Genomic DNA, 17309 nt, shown 5'->3' with positions numbered 1-17309 from the left:
CCAGAAGATGCTCACGGACGGACAGCTGGGGGAGGCACAGCTCTGGGATTCCCAGACAGCACCGTGCTGTTCCCGCAGAGCCCACCGTGCACGGCACAGCCGCAGCGTCCCGAGCAGCGAGGCCACTCCGCCAGAAGGCGCGGTGGGAACGACCCATGTGTCCCCAACACCCCTGGGCGCCCCTGCTGGGAGGACAATCCCAGCCCGGCAGCAACACGGCAGCCGGCGGGACAGCACGGCACAGCCCGAAGGCCGAACGAGAGGGCGCGGAGGCGCAGCGCGGTGCCGAGAGGCCGCGCGGGAGCCCGGCGGAGGCGCGGGCCGAGGGGCGCGCGGAGCGGGGGCAGCCGAGCAGGCGGCGTCCCGGGGGCGGCGGACGGGCCGGGCCCGGCTCCCCGCGGCGGGTCCCTACCTGCTCCCGGCCCGCTCCGGCCGCCACGGCCGCTCCGGCCCTGCGGGTCCCGCTCCCGCCTCCGCCCCCACCTCCTGCCGGCCCCGCGGCCGAGCGCCCCGCCCGTCCCCGAGCCGGCCCGTCCCCCAGCGCCCGCCCGGTCTCGCAGGGCTCCGCCCGGCCCCGCGGCCCGCCCTCCTGCCTCCACGCGGCGCGGCACGGCGTGGGGGTGCGGGGGGAGGGGGGTCGAGGCCGGAGCCGTGCCAGCTCACGGGCGGGGCGGAGCAGCGGGTCCGCGCGGCGTGCAGTCTCCGTTGTGCTGCCAGGGCACGGAGACGGGGAGAAACAACTCGCAGCCCCGCAGCCCCCGCTAACGGGGCGTTTGTGCGGCGCTGAGGTCTGACTCGGCTGGTCCCTGGCTGCTTTTCCTGCTAGGCCATAAAAAACCTTCATGTCCCAAGGGTACGAGGCACCACGCTGCACGGCCTCACGTCTCAGGGCAATTTGGCACCGGTTTGAGCTTTTAGCTACACTTCTCCACGGCAACCAGAGCTTGGCTCGCCAGCGGCAAGGAGCAGGGCCGTGGAAGTTGTGTCGGGCATGTGCAAGCTTGGAGCTGGCTGCTCGCCTGCTTCGTGGTTGGCACAGTGCTGAGCTGCTGCACAGCCTTGCTGCACGAGGACTGGGTGCTCTTCCCGCAGGTATGGCCCTTGTGCATGCTTTGCTGCAGCTGAAGAATGGGGGCTGCACACAAGGACATTGTGCAGTGCGAGAGTAGGAGCTGGACACTGCACAGTGCTCCTTGGGAGCAATCAGTGGGACCAGAGAGAGACACAGAGGGGATCTGAACTGAATACTGTCATCAAGGACAGTCTGCAGTGTTCTCCAGAGTACTATAAAATGTGCCCTCAGGTGTCTTTATTCACAGGGCCGTGGGAGCAGCACAGAATGGGGCTAATGACAGGTGGCAAATGCAGCAGCATCCCTTTGCACAGCTCTTTGCAGACAGCAGCAGAAGTGGTCTGAACTCATACATGCCAGGACAGAAATAACACCATCCAAGCAAATCTTTTTGCTAGAAACTAAGTCCAAACCCAGCCCTGCATATCACAACAGACCCCAAAGCCTAAAGCCTGAAGCCTGAGAACTCCCAGCTTTTCCCACTGACTTCTGCAGCTGGGCAGGGCCAGGTCCCTCTTCTCCCTTTGCCTCTGCACTTACATGGTGGCTCTGGGCTTTTCACTGCTATCCTCACTTCCAGCCAGCCTTATCCTTGGCTTTGAGTCTGGTTTTGTTCCAGCATTCCAAGAAAAGCTACGCACTTAAAAAAGACTTGTATATTTTTATCTGTGAGATGTGTCTCCCTGCATGCCTCCACTTCACAAACTGTTCTTCATACAATCACCATTTCTAGCTCTCTCATTTAACCTCAGTATTGCCAGAGGGTTCATCCTTCCCATGCTACTGCAGCCTCTTAGGTCACTGCAACCACCAGCCCATCTCTGCTGACATTCCCAGTAAAGGTGCCTCACTCTTACTGGAGTTCAGATTTTTGTATTTTCCCTTTTTCTGCCTACTTCACACCAGCCAAATCACACACATCCCACCAGCCTCCCCACTGGGGCTGCTGCTCAAGCTGGGATCCTCGCAGCCCTGCTTGCAGAAAACTGCCCCCAAAGGGGAAGGCTGGGGCACTGCAGCATGGAGGAAGGATGTGAAGTGGGAGGAGGAGGTTTATGAACTCTTGAGTGTCCCAGAGAGGATGGGGAGGGACCAGCTCTGTAATACAGACCTGCCACCTGCCATCACCTTGACTGCAGCCTCAAAGGACGTGAAACCACTGCACTGCAGATGTTGTGTCCAAAGCGTTAGCACTGTTTTTAGCTTCTTGCAACACTTGGGATGAAGTTCATGGCAAGCCTTGGAGACAGGGGATGGGCAGAAAGCTGTCTCGGAAACATTTTGTAACCATGTTTTCACGTGGAGAGCCTGGCCACGGCCAAGTGGAGCTTTACCAAAATGTTTGACACTGAAGTATTCAGAGCTGGGAGGAGAATGTGCTGGACAAATCCCAGGCTCAAGAGACTCTTTCACAAGGTTAAGTCCTGTAGGAACTGTTTCATAGGGCAAAAAATGCTTTCCACAGAGCCTTTGGCTTTGCCACTGTGCCAGCAGCTCCTTAGCAGCTGGTGAGGGGAATGCTGCAGCCTGCTGTCCTGGCCCAGAGAAGAAATCCCCCTCCTTAACCCATACACAGGAAAGCAAGGGGAACTGGGTTGGTTTACATTTTCTAGGACCACCAGAGGGCAACATGGGAGCACCCAGCAGCCTGTAACTGTGCTGGGTTGCTGATGGTGTGAAAAATGTAGAGAATTTGAATTCTCTAGATTTTATGAATGTGGAATTGGCCACCATCCCTGGCCCACAGTGACCTGTGCAGACTGAAACCACTCACAACCATGGCAACGTATGCTACTGCTTCTGGCACTTCTCTGTAATAGCCTGAACAGATACCCTCTGAGGGACAGTTTGCCGTGCCTTTCCAAGAAATGCTGAGAGACAGCCTTTGTTAGAAGGCAGAGGTACAAGAGTGTGTGTAGTGCTAAGGCTGAAAATGCCACCAGCACCCTGCAGCAGAGACAGGAGAGGATGTGACAGTGAGGGCTTGTACCACATCTTCTCTAACTGAGCTGCTGTCCACACGCACTGTACCTGCACAGTGCACTGCTGGTTGGTGTGCATCCACATTTCCCTCCAGCACAATGACAGACCTAAAATTCAGTCAGTTTGTCTCAAAGGAAAAACAAATCACCTGTCCTGCACACCTTCCACTGCTCTCATGTAGCTGCTCCTTGCTCAGACTAATAGCTTGTGTTGGCTGAAGCAGCTCCTTGAGAGAGCCATCTGGTTTGGATCTGAAGCCATAAGGAGTCAGGATAATCCATTGCCTTTGTTGGCATGTACAGTTTCATCCTGTCTGACTATAAATAATCCCAGTGAGCCACCAGGAAGTCCCATCTGCACAACAAAATAGATGTGATATCACTCACCAGATGATCTTGGACCACCACATCCCAGCAGTGCTGCATTCTTCCTCATGGTGCTGCCACCCAGAATGAGCTGTTCTATGTGTAGAACCCCAGCTGTGTTTTGAGATGGATAAATCACTGCTTTAAAACTATCCTACTCCTAACTATAGACAACTGTCCTTACCTGAGGGGAAAGCATGGTGCTCACAGCATGGACAAGCCAGAACTCATGTGCCTGAGTTAAAAGGGCAGAACTTGCTGCCCAGACTCATTCTCCCTGCCATGCACCAGTGTCTGAACACCTCATGTGGGCTGCAGTGACCAAGTCAAGAGCAAAGGGAGCAGAGCTCTCCTGTATGGCCTGAGGGCAGGAGAGCAGCTCCAGACACACTCCTCGTATGCATTCTGCTGAGAATTACTTCATACTTTGCTCGGGGATTAAATATTTCCTTATTTAATAACCTAATAACTTGGGCTAGTTTAATGCTGGCTTGATAGAAAGTTCACTGGCTGGAGTCTTCAGCCAGGCCTCGTACAAGGGCTTCCCTCTGCTCTCAGACAAATGCATCATCCTCATCTCTGTGTCCCGCGGCGTACAGCTCTGGGCACTACCTTCTTCTGAAGGGTTTTGTTGTTTGTGCGTGTGCCTAAGGCTTTCCGCTCTGGGGCCTTCTTCACCACATCTTGTTTGAGCTGGAAATGCACCTGTAGAAAGGATAACACCACCCATGTAGCAGTGCTGGCTCTGAAGGACCTGCACCTGCTCTTGGCCAAGACAAGCACTGCCCATCAGGGGCTCAACCAATGTTGGGATACAATGGGAAACTGGTGCTGTGAAAGGCAAGTGGTTGAGTGAGGCTCATTCTTCATCTTTTCTCATCAGAAAGCAGAGAAAATGCATTGCTTTGCATTTCTGTGAGTGTTTAGTATACAGAACAGCTTAGGACAAAACAGACCTTTTCAACTGCATCTCATTAGCTGAATCCTGATTAATCAATCTTTCAGTAAATGACTGTTTCTGGTAGCTCCAGGCAAAAAGAAAATCCAGGAGAGAATCTTCCATCCAACCAAAAAAAAAAAAAAAAGGATCAAACAAATGGCTGTGGGGTAGGGCTGGAAAAGGCAAACAAATTGTTTCATGGTAGGGAAGGGGAGGAGGTAAATGGGGACAGGTGGGCTGTGACGTCAGACCACCAGGGAACAAAGCAGGTAATGTGGGAAAAGGAAAATCTGTTACAAAGGAGAACCAAAGAGCAGGGTGCTTAACCCAGCAAAACAAAGGCCAGGACTGGGCTTGACAGCTCTCTATAAATACATAGAGAAATAAATACCCATGAAGAAGAGGAGCTATTTAAAGCACAGTGTTGGCATGAGAACAAATAGGGATAAACTGACCATAAATAAATTTAGGCTGAAAATTAGAAGGTTTCTAATGCTGAGAAAAGAGCAGCACTGGAAGGACATCAGAGGCTGGACAGGGTGGGATGAAGAGATGGAGAAAGGGGAGACCACCACAGTGTATTTAAGGCATAGCCTTGCCAATGTGTGCATGGAGCACCAGACGCTGGGATGCTGCAGCTGAGGGTTCTCACCCAGCCTTAGCAGAGCCAGTGTCTGAGGCCCCATTCTGTTTCCAAGGCACCCACTGTTTTTATAACTTATTTCGGGTTGCACAGACTGCTCTCAGGAGGACCCTGTTGGAGCAGCAGCTCCAGCCGGGTTAGAGGACATGGGAGCCAGCACAACAGACTGGTGCAGCTGAGGCTGCTTGGCGAGGAATCGGGGGCACATGGCATTGCCTTCACCCTGGGAGCTGCTGGACTCCTGTGTCTGACTCACCAGTGAAGCTGCAGCTGGGCCCACGGTGGCTGTCACTGTTTGAGGCTGGTAGCCCTCTGCTGAGGCTGTGACGGTATAAGTGCCAGGCAGTAGCAGCCGGAAATAATCCCCCATCTCACCTGGAACACAAGGTGAGAAGAGAAAGCTCTCAGGATGTGGAGAAATTGATATTCCAGCAGCACTCGCTCAGTGCTCATCCTTGAAGATGTGTGTCCTCCAAACCCCCAGCATTTTTTAGCTTTCTTTCTCAGTCTACTGGCAATGTGAGGCCAGATTTGTGCTGGCAGCCTGCAGGTAATATCTCCTTAGTGCCACTCAGCAGAGGTCAACCCACAATAAACACCAAATAACAGTGCATGGCAGCATTGGCTGCACTGCTCTTGGCAGGGAGATGAAGATCTCAGTACTGCCAGCCAGACAGGAGCAGGCCTAGGGGCATCCACAGCTCCAGTCTGACTCCCTGTGCAGAACACAACCCTCAACTCCCATCCCATATAATTTGGTTGCGTTTGGGTTACCTGTAGCTTTAATCTCCCATCAGATTGGCTGCTCCCCTGCTTGATTCTCCCCATGCTTTCCCAGGAGCACTTTGTGTGCTGTAGTGCTCAGGGATGGGGGCTGACAACAGTGGGGAGTAGCATGTTATGGATTACTGAGAGAATCTGAATATATGCCCATCTAGGGAACTGCATGGGCACTGCAAATCTGAGTCATAACTACAAGCAGACTGCGTCATTTCAGCTGAGGTGGGCTCAGCCTGGTGGGGAGGAGGTGGAGGGGGACCTGCAGGAGAGCTGCAGGGATGACAGAGCCAAACTTCTGATACAGTGGGCAGGTTCACAGAGGGCAGCGTGGGAGCTGCAGGGCAGATTGAAGAGCACAGCAGCACCACATGAGGATCGGAGACCCACCAGAAGTGACGTCGTGACTGATTCCCTGGACAGAAATTACTGCTCCTGAAATGCCATTGTTGTTCTCATCTGTAACCATCCCTTTGATGCCCTGGTGAATCTGTAGGGAGGGAGACAGTAATGGGTCAGTGCCTGTCTGATGTTCAGGAGGGTACTTCTGGGTGCTGGAGGAAGGCAGAGAGCTCTGGGAATGGCTCCACTTTTCCCCTTCCCTGGCTGTTCTGGCTTCCCCCACTCCAGCGCTCCCAGTGCCTGCTGCTCCCATGCCATCTAGACTGCAGGAGAGGGGTGCAGGTCCCAGATCATCTCCTTACCTCTTCAATGAAGGCAACAAGTGCTTCCCGGTTGGCCATCCACTGACGCTCCAGGTCCTCCTTGGGGGGGAATTTATTGCAGCTCAGCTCCAGGGTAATCTCAAAGCAGTTGGTGTAGAGGTAATTGAAGTCTTGCATACCTGGAAGAGAAGAGCTAGTGGCCAGGGAAATGCAAGGACCCTTCATCCCCATGTCCCAGCCCTTTTACCAGAATTGCCCCTCACTCCTATACTGCCCCAGGATGTCTTGCCAGCCCTGCACCCCGTTGGGTCAGGTGCTGCCCTGCCCTACCTTTGCTGAGAGAGTACCAGGATGCCCCGTTGGTGATGCCATCAACAAAGTAATCCCCACAGTTCCAGCCACGATGCATCCAGCCATGGGCATACGAGTATGTCTTGGCTAGCTGAAAGAGAATTTGTATTAGGAAAGTTTGAGCAACTTGTGTTTCTGGCATCTTTTATGCCCTTCTCAAAGATTGCTGTTTATTTTTAGATATGAAAGCAGGGTTCAAATTTGGACAGTGGATCCAAAGCCTCTCCTTTATGTAAGATAGTTTGAAAAGCAACTGCTGTTTGAGTCTCCTAATGCACACTCTATACATGGTGCTATGGTTCAGATGCTGGCACAACCTTATTCTGCCAGCAGCACTGTTATTTCATTGAGTTTCTGACTTTGGAGGCTGTGTGTACATTGCTCACCTCCTCCCCAGGCTGCAGCCCTGCTCCCAGCATGTCCTGGAGAGCCCTGTGCTTCCCAGGAGGGCTGAGCTCCAGCTCACACTTATTTTTCTCATTAGCTGTTCTAACGCCTATTCTTGCACTGGGTTTCTGTGTTTCCTAATGGAAGACTGAAGGCACAGTTTTCTGGGACATTCAGACAATGGAGAAAAACCATAGGCACAACGAGTGCTGTTGGGACCAGCATCCTGTCCTCACCTTTTGGAACAACTTGTCATCAGGGGTGGGTGTGTTGGCTGTGCGCCGGTGGCTCCGGAACCGCTGGTCTTGAGACTTGTCATAGGGGTAGTTGGCCACCACTGCACCGCCATGCAGGTTGGCTGAAAGCACAAAGTTGTAGCTGCCAATCCACTGGATCACTGCCAATGTCTCAGGCTCCACCTGAGAAGAGCAGAAAGGAAGAGCTGCGATGAGCATGTCGGTGCTGTAGGACGATGTTGCAGCACTCGCAGCATCCCAGGCCTGTACCTGGCTCTTCCAGTTGTCGGGCAGTGGGATGTGGTGGTTGGGCCCGTTGATTTCCCCACTGTAGTACATGAACGTGTTGAGGTCAGGGAAGTTGCGGTTCAAGTCCACACCATTGGCATTGTTCCTCCCTGTCAAGTACCCAATGGCATCTGGACCCTGTGGGGCAAACGGCATTGTAGGGATGAGAATAAAGTGGGGCATCACTGCCACAGCAAAGCAGACCTGCAGAAGCCCCCCATTTTGTAGGGTTTTTCTGCCCCTACCATCTGGAGGCAGCGCTCGCTTGCCTGGTACCTGGTTGGCAGCCACTTCGTACCCGTCGGGGTTCATGGAAGGCATGATGTGGATGCGTGTGTCGTGCAGCAGCTGGATGACCCGCTCACTGCCCCGCCGGTACTCCTCACAGAGGAACTCAGAGAGCTGCAGCAGCAGTTCACGGCCCAGCACCTCATTCCCGTGCATGTTCCCCACGTACTTGAATTCCGGCTCCACTGGAGAGAGCAACACAGCAGTAGCACCGTCAGCTGGGGCTGGGGAGCCCTTTCACACTGCAGGGGTCCCCCAGTGAATGGCATAAGATGACCTCTTCCCTTGGAAAATGCAGAATTTCATGAGGGATGGCTAAATGGTTCTCATGTGGGCTGCCCTCTGTTTTGTCACAGCCCAGGTTTACCACTGGGCTGCTGCTTGCATCTGCAGTGGGCATGCAGCCAGTGTTGGCAGGGTAAAAGATACTGGCAGAATTCAGTTAAAAAAGGAGCCCAGCTTTTACATGAAAGGTACAGACAAAACAGGGCATTGGCAGGCAGAGCTCAGGGATCTTGTTGTACTGAGGCTTCAGCCACCAGCAGCGATCTCTGGGGTCTGAAACAATGTGAGGAAAGAAGGCACCTGCTTCCTGACCCCAACAATGCTTCCAGAACCCAACCATGCTTGGAGAACAACACATCTTCCCAACCCAACCACACTGCCAAAACCAAACTGTGCCTTCAGAACCCAACCATACTGCCAGAACCCAACCATGCTCAAGAGCCCAATAATGCCTCCAAAACCTAACTGGGCTTCTAGAACTCAACCATGCCTCCAGATTCCTATAATGCCTCCAGACCCTGACCATGCCTCCAGAATCCAACCATGCCTCCAGACTCAGAACCCAATCATGCTTCCAGAACTCAGCAGTGCTTTCAGAGATCTCAGTGCCTCCAGACGTGCTGAAGACAGATGCTAAAACAATCCTAGTTTTGGCACAAGATGTTGCTTTTCCATATTTGTTGCCAGTGACCTTTGGATTGCCATGCCTCAGCAAAGGACATTGTGGGTGGGTGATATGCATTGACCTGGTTAGGTTTCAGGAGACTTGAGAACTGACTTAATTAGGTAATCCAGTTATTAAATCTATAAAAACATCTTGGGGTTATGTGCTGCCTTCATTTAAAAAAAGGTCTCAGCAGGGACTCCTCATCTGCCTTGAGTGTGAAGCAGGACTCATCAGCCCTTCTGGATACACAGACTCGTAAACATTATCCAGACAGACACAGAAGCCTGAATTACTGCATATAAGCCAACTGACTTAAAGCTTTCCTTTTCACAGTTACTTTCCGTTGCCTTCAAAGGAGTCTGCAGAGTCTGAAAGACACCATACATGTGGAAGTACACAGAAGCAGTCTCACAAGTCCATGTTGCTCTGAGCACTAGGAGCAGGTCAAGCTGAGCCCTCTTGCAGCCCTCCTAACTGCAATCCTGTGGCTCTTCCAAAGCAAAGCCTGGCAGGAAATTATCAAAACTCTCTGGCAAAGGGACCATGCTGCCTGGATGTGTCAGCCCCACAGTGATGAGCAAACAAAGGTTTGAGAAGACAAAAGATGCTGCAGGAGGCAAGCAGAATCTTGCCCAGATCTCCTTGTGCTGCTGCCAAGGTGCAGCGGGGCCACTCGGCACCAGATGAATGTCTGGAGATCTGCGGGGGCCCAGCACCACTCCGTGAAGCCTGGACAAGGAAGGGCTGCACTCCTCCCTTCCACCTCTGCCCGGTTTTGGGGCAGAACGGGGCGGTGGAGCAGGTGGGTGCTGGGACGAGCTCTCCTGCGTCATCCTCCACTTATAAACAGAGCTGCGGCCAAAGTACGCGCAGGGGCCGCGTGCCCAAAGGCAGAGCTCCGGCACCGGGAGCCCTACCCGGGCAGAAAGGCGGCTCCTGGCTATGCCCCGTGGTGCCGCGTGGCAGCAGTAGCGCTGTCGGGGCCGCCCCGTCCCGGTCACCGCGTCCCCGTACTTACGGGGCTCGTGGATGCCGGGGTAGTCGCTGAATTCCAGCACGTAGAGGTGGCGGCCCTCGACGCTGCGTCCGATGCTGTAGATGCGGGTGACGTACGGACACTCGCTCTGCACGCGAAACAGAGCCCGCACCATCTCCTCGTAGCGGTGGTGCAGGAAGCTGACGGCAGCCGCCACCTCGAGCAAGAGCAGGGTCCCGGCCAGCGGCCGCAGCCACCCCGCCATCGGCCCCCAGCTCCCTCCTCCCCGCCCGGAGCTAAAGTGCAAACTGGAACCAGCTCTTTCCAGTTCCCCTGCCAAGTGCCAGCCCCCTGCACCTGCGGGCGGGGGGCGGCGGGAGCGGGGGCAGGGATGCTTCTCCCAGCCGCCCGCTGCCGGCCCGCTCTCCGCCGTCGGGGAAGCGTCCGGAGTGCGGCTCACTCATTAACCGGACGGCAAACAGGACCCCGCGCCCTGGGAGGCGGCAGCGCAAGGCTGGAAGCGGGCGGAGAGGAGCGGGGGCCCCGCGGGGCCACTTCGCCGGGAGGGAGCGGGGCCCCCACGGGAGGGACGCGCCGTGACTGAGCCCCTGCGCGGGGGCAGAGCCGAGCGAGGCGGGGGCTTCGCGGAGCGGGCGGCTCCCCCCGGCCCCGCTCCGAACTGCGCTGCTCTCCTGCCCCATCTCCTGGGGAAGCGGCGGTGGCACCGCGTCGGCACGGCCCCGGCTCGCCCCGCACACCAGCAGCACGGCTGGGGCCGGGGATGGGGGCAAGGACAGGAGCAAGGTCGCATTCTCGCACCTTCCTGCAGCAGAGAGCAGCGCGGGGTGCGATGCTGCAGTACAGAGCTCTGCCATGCGAGGAGGGGCCACGATGATGCCCTCCGACATGCACCGGGCAGCAGAAGAGAGCACTAAAGCCTAAAGGCAACTGAAATTGGCTATAAACAGTTGCAGAGTAGTTCTAGATTTAGAGGAAGCCAATTCCCCTCCACCTCTCTGCCACAGACGTTCTTGCCCCAGGGGTGTGCAGTCATATACTCCGCTCTGCCCATGGATGGACTCAGTGCTGCTAAAATACCCCAGAGAGCAGCTTTGCTGCTCTGTCCGTGGTAATAACAAGGAATCCCTGTTCACAGCTTCAGTGCAAGCAGTGCAGGCTGGAAAGATTAGTCATACTAATGCCTTCTTCCAACTTAGCTCCATTCCACTACTTCCCTGTTTGCCATCAAGCCTCAGAGCAACTCTCATCTAAGCATAGGAGCAGCATCACAGCATCTTTTGTTATTTAATGCAAAATGGTCCTGGAGTTGCCAGCTCTTACTCATACCAGTAGGAAGCCAAGGAGAAGCAGCAGAGGCTGTGGGTCCATTGTAAGCAGGGTATGGTGGGGCAGCGGCAGGCTGAGATAGAAGGGTGCTGCCAGGGGATGCATGGAAAAGTGCACACTTTGCTACGGAGATGGGTGACACTGACATGGGAAACAAGAAATGGCAGAATGCTGGATCCTAAAAAAGAGCTGTGAGCAAGATTTGGGGTGGGCGGAGAACACATCTCACGCAAGATGGGTCTGAAGAATTAGTCAGCGTTATCCATAACACAGGCGTGGAGGCAGCCCACCACCAGACAGCAGGTTTGAATCAAACAAAAGGAAATAGCTCTGCACACAATGCACAATGAAATTACCTCATCAAAGCTGAGAGTTCAATGAGAGCAAAAGGGAATGGGATGAAATCACAGGGAACATCCACAGTGCATCCATAGCTGTTAACTACACAGGGCCAGATGCAAGCATTTGATCACACATTCAACATGTTAAAACACTGATGGGAGCAGAAACAAACATCATAGAACATAGAAACAGCACAGGAAGTAAACAAAGACATCATTTGGAAAATGCAGCAAATACATCTGGGACAAATTATCCCCTCTCCCCAGATGTTTAAAGATGGAGCAAATTTGAAGCAAAAGGGGGAGCACGAGCAGGAATGTGCTGTGCCACAGCAGTGAAATGGAAAGGAATGCAACTCCCAGATTCCAGCCCTGAACCCCACTGCCCCACCGCTCATGCAGGTGACAAGATCCTGGCCTTAGACAGATCCCTTGTGGTGCCTAAGATTTCATTCTGGCCATCTTTTTACCAGGGAAAGGCTGGAAAATTCAAGATAAGAGCTGTATGAGCAAACTGGGGAGAGTGTACACTGAAAGAAAAATGAGCAGTGACAAACATGTTTGCCTTGGCTGGGCTGCAGCTGCATGCAGACAGAACTGTGGCCCTGAAGCAAGATGTACAGCCCTGCATCCTTCACCTGTTTTGCAGGGCTCATCATGAAGGCTCAGAGCCAGTGGTACTGGGGTGAGAGAGAAAAATGGCTAGGACAGAGAAATGCAGTCCTGCGGTGTGGTAAGAGTGGACAAACTGCTTTGGGGAGGTCAGGATAAAATGAAGCCAAGGAAAGATGAGATTTGGGCACTAGGTGCCTGGAGGTGACTGGAGCTAGGAAGGAACATGGTGCATTGCTATGCCAGGAAGGTATGCTGCACCTCCAGCCACCAGGAGCTCCAGATCTGACACAGAAAAGCAGTGGGCAGCTGGCAGCAGAGGAAACCTCACCTTGAGACTTTTCCGTCTTCTATGTCAAAAGCTTCATCCTACCCCCAGGCCATTCCCATCTTCTGGAAAGCAGTCTGAGAGCATTGATGGCATGGGTTAAGAAGTCTTTATTGTGATAAGGATACAGGGATCGGTGTGTGTATCATAACAAACTGAGACCCATTTCACCAGGGCTGAGACACATGAAGTGCGCAGCCAAGTGGCAGGGCACAGGGACTGCTGTCCTCAGCCCACACAGAAGAGCTGGCTGTGCTGGGTGAGGAATGAAGGGTATGTCTTAGGGTCTGCTGCAGAGTGGGCTACTCTCTGCAAAGCGGGTGGGAAAGCTGCAGCTCTCTTCTCTTCCCCAGAATGTCAGTCTCACTGACAGTTTTGCTTCAGACCCAACCCTGGGGTGGATGACTGAGAGCTTGTGGATGTGGAAGTCATCAGTTCCAGAGGGCTCAGAGTGCTTCTGTGCTCAGCCAAGTGAGCAAATCCTCTGCAAGGAACCTTCCCAAACAGTACTGCTCAGCATCCTAGCCCCCATGCTGTGCCACTCACCCTACAGCACCTCTCAGGGCTCCTTTACACAAAACACAGGGACAGGAGAGACCAGGGACTGGGGTTTGGACAGCCCAGTGGAGCGGAACAACATGTAAATATATGCAAGACAAGAACATGTGGTGTTAAAATATGTTTTAACCCAGAAGAGCAAAGCTGAACAGGAGCTAGGAGCTGGAAATTAAAGCCAGACTCTATCAAATTAGAAATAAGGCACAGATATTTATCAGAGAGGCAGATCAACTGTATTAACAAAAGAAATGATATGACATTATTACCACCAGACATATTTGGAAATTCCCCCCACAATTTCTCATAGTATTCATGGTGGGTGAAGTCCTTGAGTGACTCTGGAACACACACTTGAGCCATACTGGGTCAAGCACAGCACAGAAGCAAGGAAATTAACATTCATTAAATCTCATGTCTGACCCAGAGTTCGGGGCAGCTTCCAGACAGAGTCCTGCAATGGCCATATCTTTTGCTGGGAAGGCTCCAGCACAGCCAGTGAGTGATATGGGTCTTGCCACAATAGGATGCCTTTGGCCAACCTATTTCTGAAGCCTCAGCTTGCTCACTGATTTAAATGGCACACCTGGTATCTCCTCAGAAATACTACTTCTGAGGATTGTCTCGTAAATGTGTTCTAAAAGTCAGTAAGTTTTAAAAATAACATAATCAATACCTTGTTTTTATCTCCCTTGGGGCCTTCAGGTTTGCCCTCAAGTCAAATTTACCTACTTGTTTGTTGCTGTTTTGTGAACAGAACAAAAGGAAGACAGGGGAAAGCCATGATACCAGGCAGTCACCTGACTCTGGAAGCAAAGGCTTGAAATGGTAATACTGTAGTACCTGCAAGTAAAGATACAAAGTGCTGCTGAAACTTTTCTCCCAGGTTCTGTACTTCAGCTCCTTTCCTCTGGCATAAACCCCTAGAGGGACCAGAACAGCAGACTGGCACAGGCTCTCTCTCCACACCAGTTTCCACGTGGATTTTCTGCATCTATTTCAGAAACTTCCTGATGGATCTGCCAGACAAAGCTAAGCAGCACTGGCAGCTGCCTGCTCCGTGATAAGATCTCTTACCTTCCTACCCTGACCAAAGATTGTTAAGTCTCATCCATATACATGTCCTTGGTGAAAAAATGACATAAAGAAGGCTCTGTTTCTAGATGAATTCCCACATCTCTGTGTTTGAAGATAAAACAAACTGGAGTAAGAACAAACAGCATGGGGAAATGTCATTTGTGGGTTGACCTCAATCACTTGGAGAAACGTTCTTAGAACAGTATGTGTTTCAGCAGAGCCAGGCAGAAGGCAAAACATCTAATGACAAAAGACTTATGTACACCATGAGACAGCAGCCATTCTGGATTGCTATGGTGGGAAAATAAGGCCAACTTGCAATAGATGAACTGAACAAAGCAGCTCCTTATTGAACCTTAAATGAACAGATCTGACCCTGAGATATACAAATAGGGAAAAGAGTATAGATCAAGAACAGGGGCTATTACTTTTATATACAGTGTTAGGGCATCTATTACTACTTGCTGCTGAAACCTTTGGTGTCCAAACTTCAGATGTACAAAATAGCATGGAAGTTGACTCAGGAGATACACGAGTCAAGACAAAGCGCTTTACAGAATGAAGGTCAATATTTAATATGATACAATGCTGACTTCCAAGCACCAACAAGAATAGAAGGGATTTTGATAGCAGAGAGTTAGTCTTTTTGAAACTGGCAGATCAAGGTCCATCAGAAGCTAAAGCCAGCTAATTCAGAGCAAAAATAAGACATTTTTTGAAGAAACACCCTAACATCTTACCATAGGACAGATATCTATTTTCCCCCTTGCCTTCAATATGTCATGGCTCCTACTTCCAGGACTAGAAATAAGAACTAGAAATAAGTGGGGGACATTTTCCAGCCTGCACTGTGTGGAAGGACAAGCTGGGAGAGCACAAAAGCCCTGAGCTCTACATCTGTGCCCAAAGGAGAAAGCTTCATCCATGTTGCATCTCCTGCTTTTCCTGCACGTTTGCTCAGGGAAACATGTGAAGGTGACTGTGCCATGCCTTTCTCTTCACACTATCTGCTTTCTTTTGGCCTCCAGCACATGTGCCATTAGGAAAAGAGATTTCTTAGATTCTTGGAAGGTAAACAGGCACCAGTGGTTTCCAATTGCCATAAAAATTGATTGCTGACTTACCTCTCTGTTTTGGACCAAGGAATGGGAAACAGAAGAAGTGATTCATAAACCTGATCAGTGGCACCATCTAGTTGTGCGCTAGAAGATGGGCTGTGGTAAGTGCACTTAGAGCACCTAGGTGTTACTATCTGGGGAGTTGCCTAAGCCTTGAGGAAAAGAAAGGCAAATTTTCCATGCTTTTGCTGATGGAAAGAGTGGCTGTGTGTGCTTATGCTAGCTAACTGTTACCAGCTGTCTTCTTTATAAAGGGAAATGGCCCAATAAACATTTTCCCTAGACCAGAGACTGCTGTATGATCAGCACAGTGACACTGGATTGTTTTAATGGGTGTATACTTGGAGGCACGCTGATCAGATCAGAGTTCCTGTAGATATATGTGCTCATTACTTGTCAAGAATCCTTGGCCAGGATGAGCTTTTTCTACAATAATCAGCAATGCCTGGCTGGGAACTCATGTCTTGATGCACAGTCACCCTAGGGATATGGGAATGGCTCAGTGTAACAGTGAGCCAGCTTTGGTCCAGCAACAACATCAGGAAGACGTGGGAAAGAGGCTTCTCGCCACCTGTGAAAGGAGCAGACTGCTGCCAGAGCCCAGCTAAGGACTGACTGATAACCACCAGCACTCTCAGTTTCTTCATTCCCATCCCTTCTTGTCCCAGAGTGACATTTGGGAACACGACCAACCTCTGAGGGCTAGCTGGCTACAAATGACCATGCCTGGCAAGCAGAGGTGTGCTGGTGCAGTTTCCCTGCTGGAATGGCTCTTGGGAACAGCTTCAGCAGAGGAGGAGCCGGATCACCCTTTGTGATCACTCCCAAGAGCTCAGTGGCACGTGGGACCCTGAGATTACTCTTGCAGGAGCACTGGCTCCCAAAGATTGGTGCTGCTTTTCTCTTCATAATGCTGTGCACAAGGCAATAAAAAACAAGCAGCACAGTTTCAGTGAATGAAAATACGACCCATTCAAGAAGGGAATGCTCGCCTGCCTGTTCTTGGCAGAGAGGTGGCGAGCCTCGTGTCCCAACATCTGTCAGTGCAAGTGAGAGTTAAAAAAGACAAATGCCCTGGTTGTACACAGTCAGTAGCTTCAGAGAGAGGGACTGCACTACAGCCTGGTCTTCAGTGGGCTCCTTGCCCTAAGCAGCTGGGGCCCCCTCTCCCTGCATATCTCTTCCTAGACGATCCCTTTCTGCAGGCACTTGGGCTTGTGGAAGAGAAGCCAGGCAAGCAGGATCACTGATACCAGCACAAGGGAGCACAGAACCATCAGGCCCACATAGCTGCTGTAGGAAAGAGGAGGTGCAGGAGGCTCCTCTGCTGGGATCATGTTGGTGAGGTTCAGCATGTAGCCCAGGGTCCAGCCTGCATCACTGCTGCCGATCTGAAATGGAGAGGAGCAGACTCAGAGATGGGAGGTGCCAGGACAGTATCATCCCTGTGGAAGATGGGCAAAGCTGTATAGCAGAGGTAGCAATCAACACACCTTTCCAAGGAAGTGGATCCTTTGCCAGTTCTCTGTAGTAAATTCGTAGCCGTTTTCCAGCAGGGAGAGAATGTAGGCTCCAGAGAAGCAATATTCACTCAGGTACTTTTCTTTTATTTGATGATACTGTAGCTTCACCTAGGAAAGAAGGGAGAAGTCACCAGGCTGCTAAACCCAGGTTTCTGCAGCTCCAGCTTGCCCTTGAACATTCACTACAGGTGCCAAGGGAAATCCACGTCTGCCTTGGAAATTACCCCCAGCCACACATCCTAATAAGAAGCATCAGCAACACTTGGGAGTTGGGCACTCTTGCCCCATCACAGAGAAGCAGCGCTGCTCACCTCGTGCCAAGGCCGAGCACAGAATTTCTGAATAGCACTGGCCACTTCATCCAGGGTGAAGGGGACATCACTTGTCAGGTTCAAAAAGTTCATCACAAAGTAGAAAGCAGAAAAGGCCTGAAAGAGAATATTTTAACCTGAGCAGGACAAAGACAAAACAGCTTTATTTAGAGA

General features: G+C 52.1%; 3 protein-coding genes across 11 annotated transcripts in view; all 3 read right to left on the bottom strand.

Moving 5' to 3' along the window:
* DNMBP (dynamin binding protein) overlaps positions 1–505 on the bottom strand; it is a 28779-nt gene extending 28274 nt beyond the window's left edge. The window contains exon 1 of the mRNA XM_015867205.1: positions 413–505. The gene's annotated coding sequence lies outside the window, so the exon portion shown is untranslated. The remainder of the gene's footprint in view (positions 1–412) is intronic.
* Positions 506–3851: 3346 nt separating this feature from the next.
* CPN1 (carboxypeptidase N subunit 1) lies at positions 3852–10503 on the bottom strand. Its single transcript, XM_015867178.2, has 9 exons — positions 9966–10503; positions 7984–8180; positions 7690–7845; positions 7420–7602; positions 6776–6887; positions 6485–6624; positions 6171–6270; positions 5260–5378; positions 3852–4125 (listed from the first exon to the last, which is right to left on the bottom strand). The coding sequence occupies exons 1-9, from the start codon at positions 10186–10188 to the stop codon at positions 3994–3996; spliced, it is 1362 nt and encodes a 453-aa protein (XP_015722664.1). The 5' UTR covers positions 10189–10503; the 3' UTR covers positions 3852–3993.
* A 2714-nt stretch (positions 10504–13217) lies between these two features.
* The window catches only part of ENTPD1 (ectonucleoside triphosphate diphosphohydrolase 1), a 47612-nt gene continuing 43520 nt past the window's right edge, over positions 13218–17309 (bottom strand). For 8 of the 9 annotated variants that reach the window (XM_015867170.2, XM_015867169.2, XM_015867172.2 and 5 more), the window contains 3 exons: positions 17136–17252; positions 16795–16932; positions 13218–16692 (listed from right to left, as the gene is read on the bottom strand). In XM_015867170.2, the coding sequence (XP_015722656.1) occupies positions 16486–16692; positions 16795–16932; positions 17136–17252 (462 nt within the window). In that variant the 3' untranslated portion in view covers positions 13218–16485. The remainder of the gene's footprint in view (positions 16693–16794; positions 16933–17135; positions 17253–17309) is intronic. The other variant, XM_015867168.2, reaches the window with a different exon arrangement.

Source organism: Coturnix japonica, chromosome 6 (assembly GCF_001577835.2).
Source record: "Coturnix japonica isolate 7356 chromosome 6, Coturnix japonica 2.1, whole genome shotgun sequence".
NCBI lineage: Eukaryota > Metazoa > Chordata > Aves > Galliformes > Phasianidae > Coturnix > Coturnix japonica.
The sequence above is the reverse complement of the archived record's forward strand: the minus strand, read 5'-3'. Positions and strand labels throughout refer to the sequence as shown.

Excerpts from the sequence above, each read along its gene's own strand:
- CPN1 (XM_015867178.2), bottom strand. The coding sequence starts at position 10,188 with ATGGCGGGGTGGCTGCGGCCGCTGGCCGGGACCCTGCTCTTGCTCGAG. Across the intron at positions 7,846-7,983 it reads ACGAAGTGGCTGCCAACCAG|GGTCCAGATGCCATTGGGTA; the intron begins GTACCAGGCAAG and ends TTTGCCCCACAG. Across the intron at positions 5,379-6,170 it reads CAGTCACGACGTCACTTCTG|GTGAGATGGGGGATTATTTC; the intron begins GTGGGTCTCCGA and ends CTTGTGTTCCAG.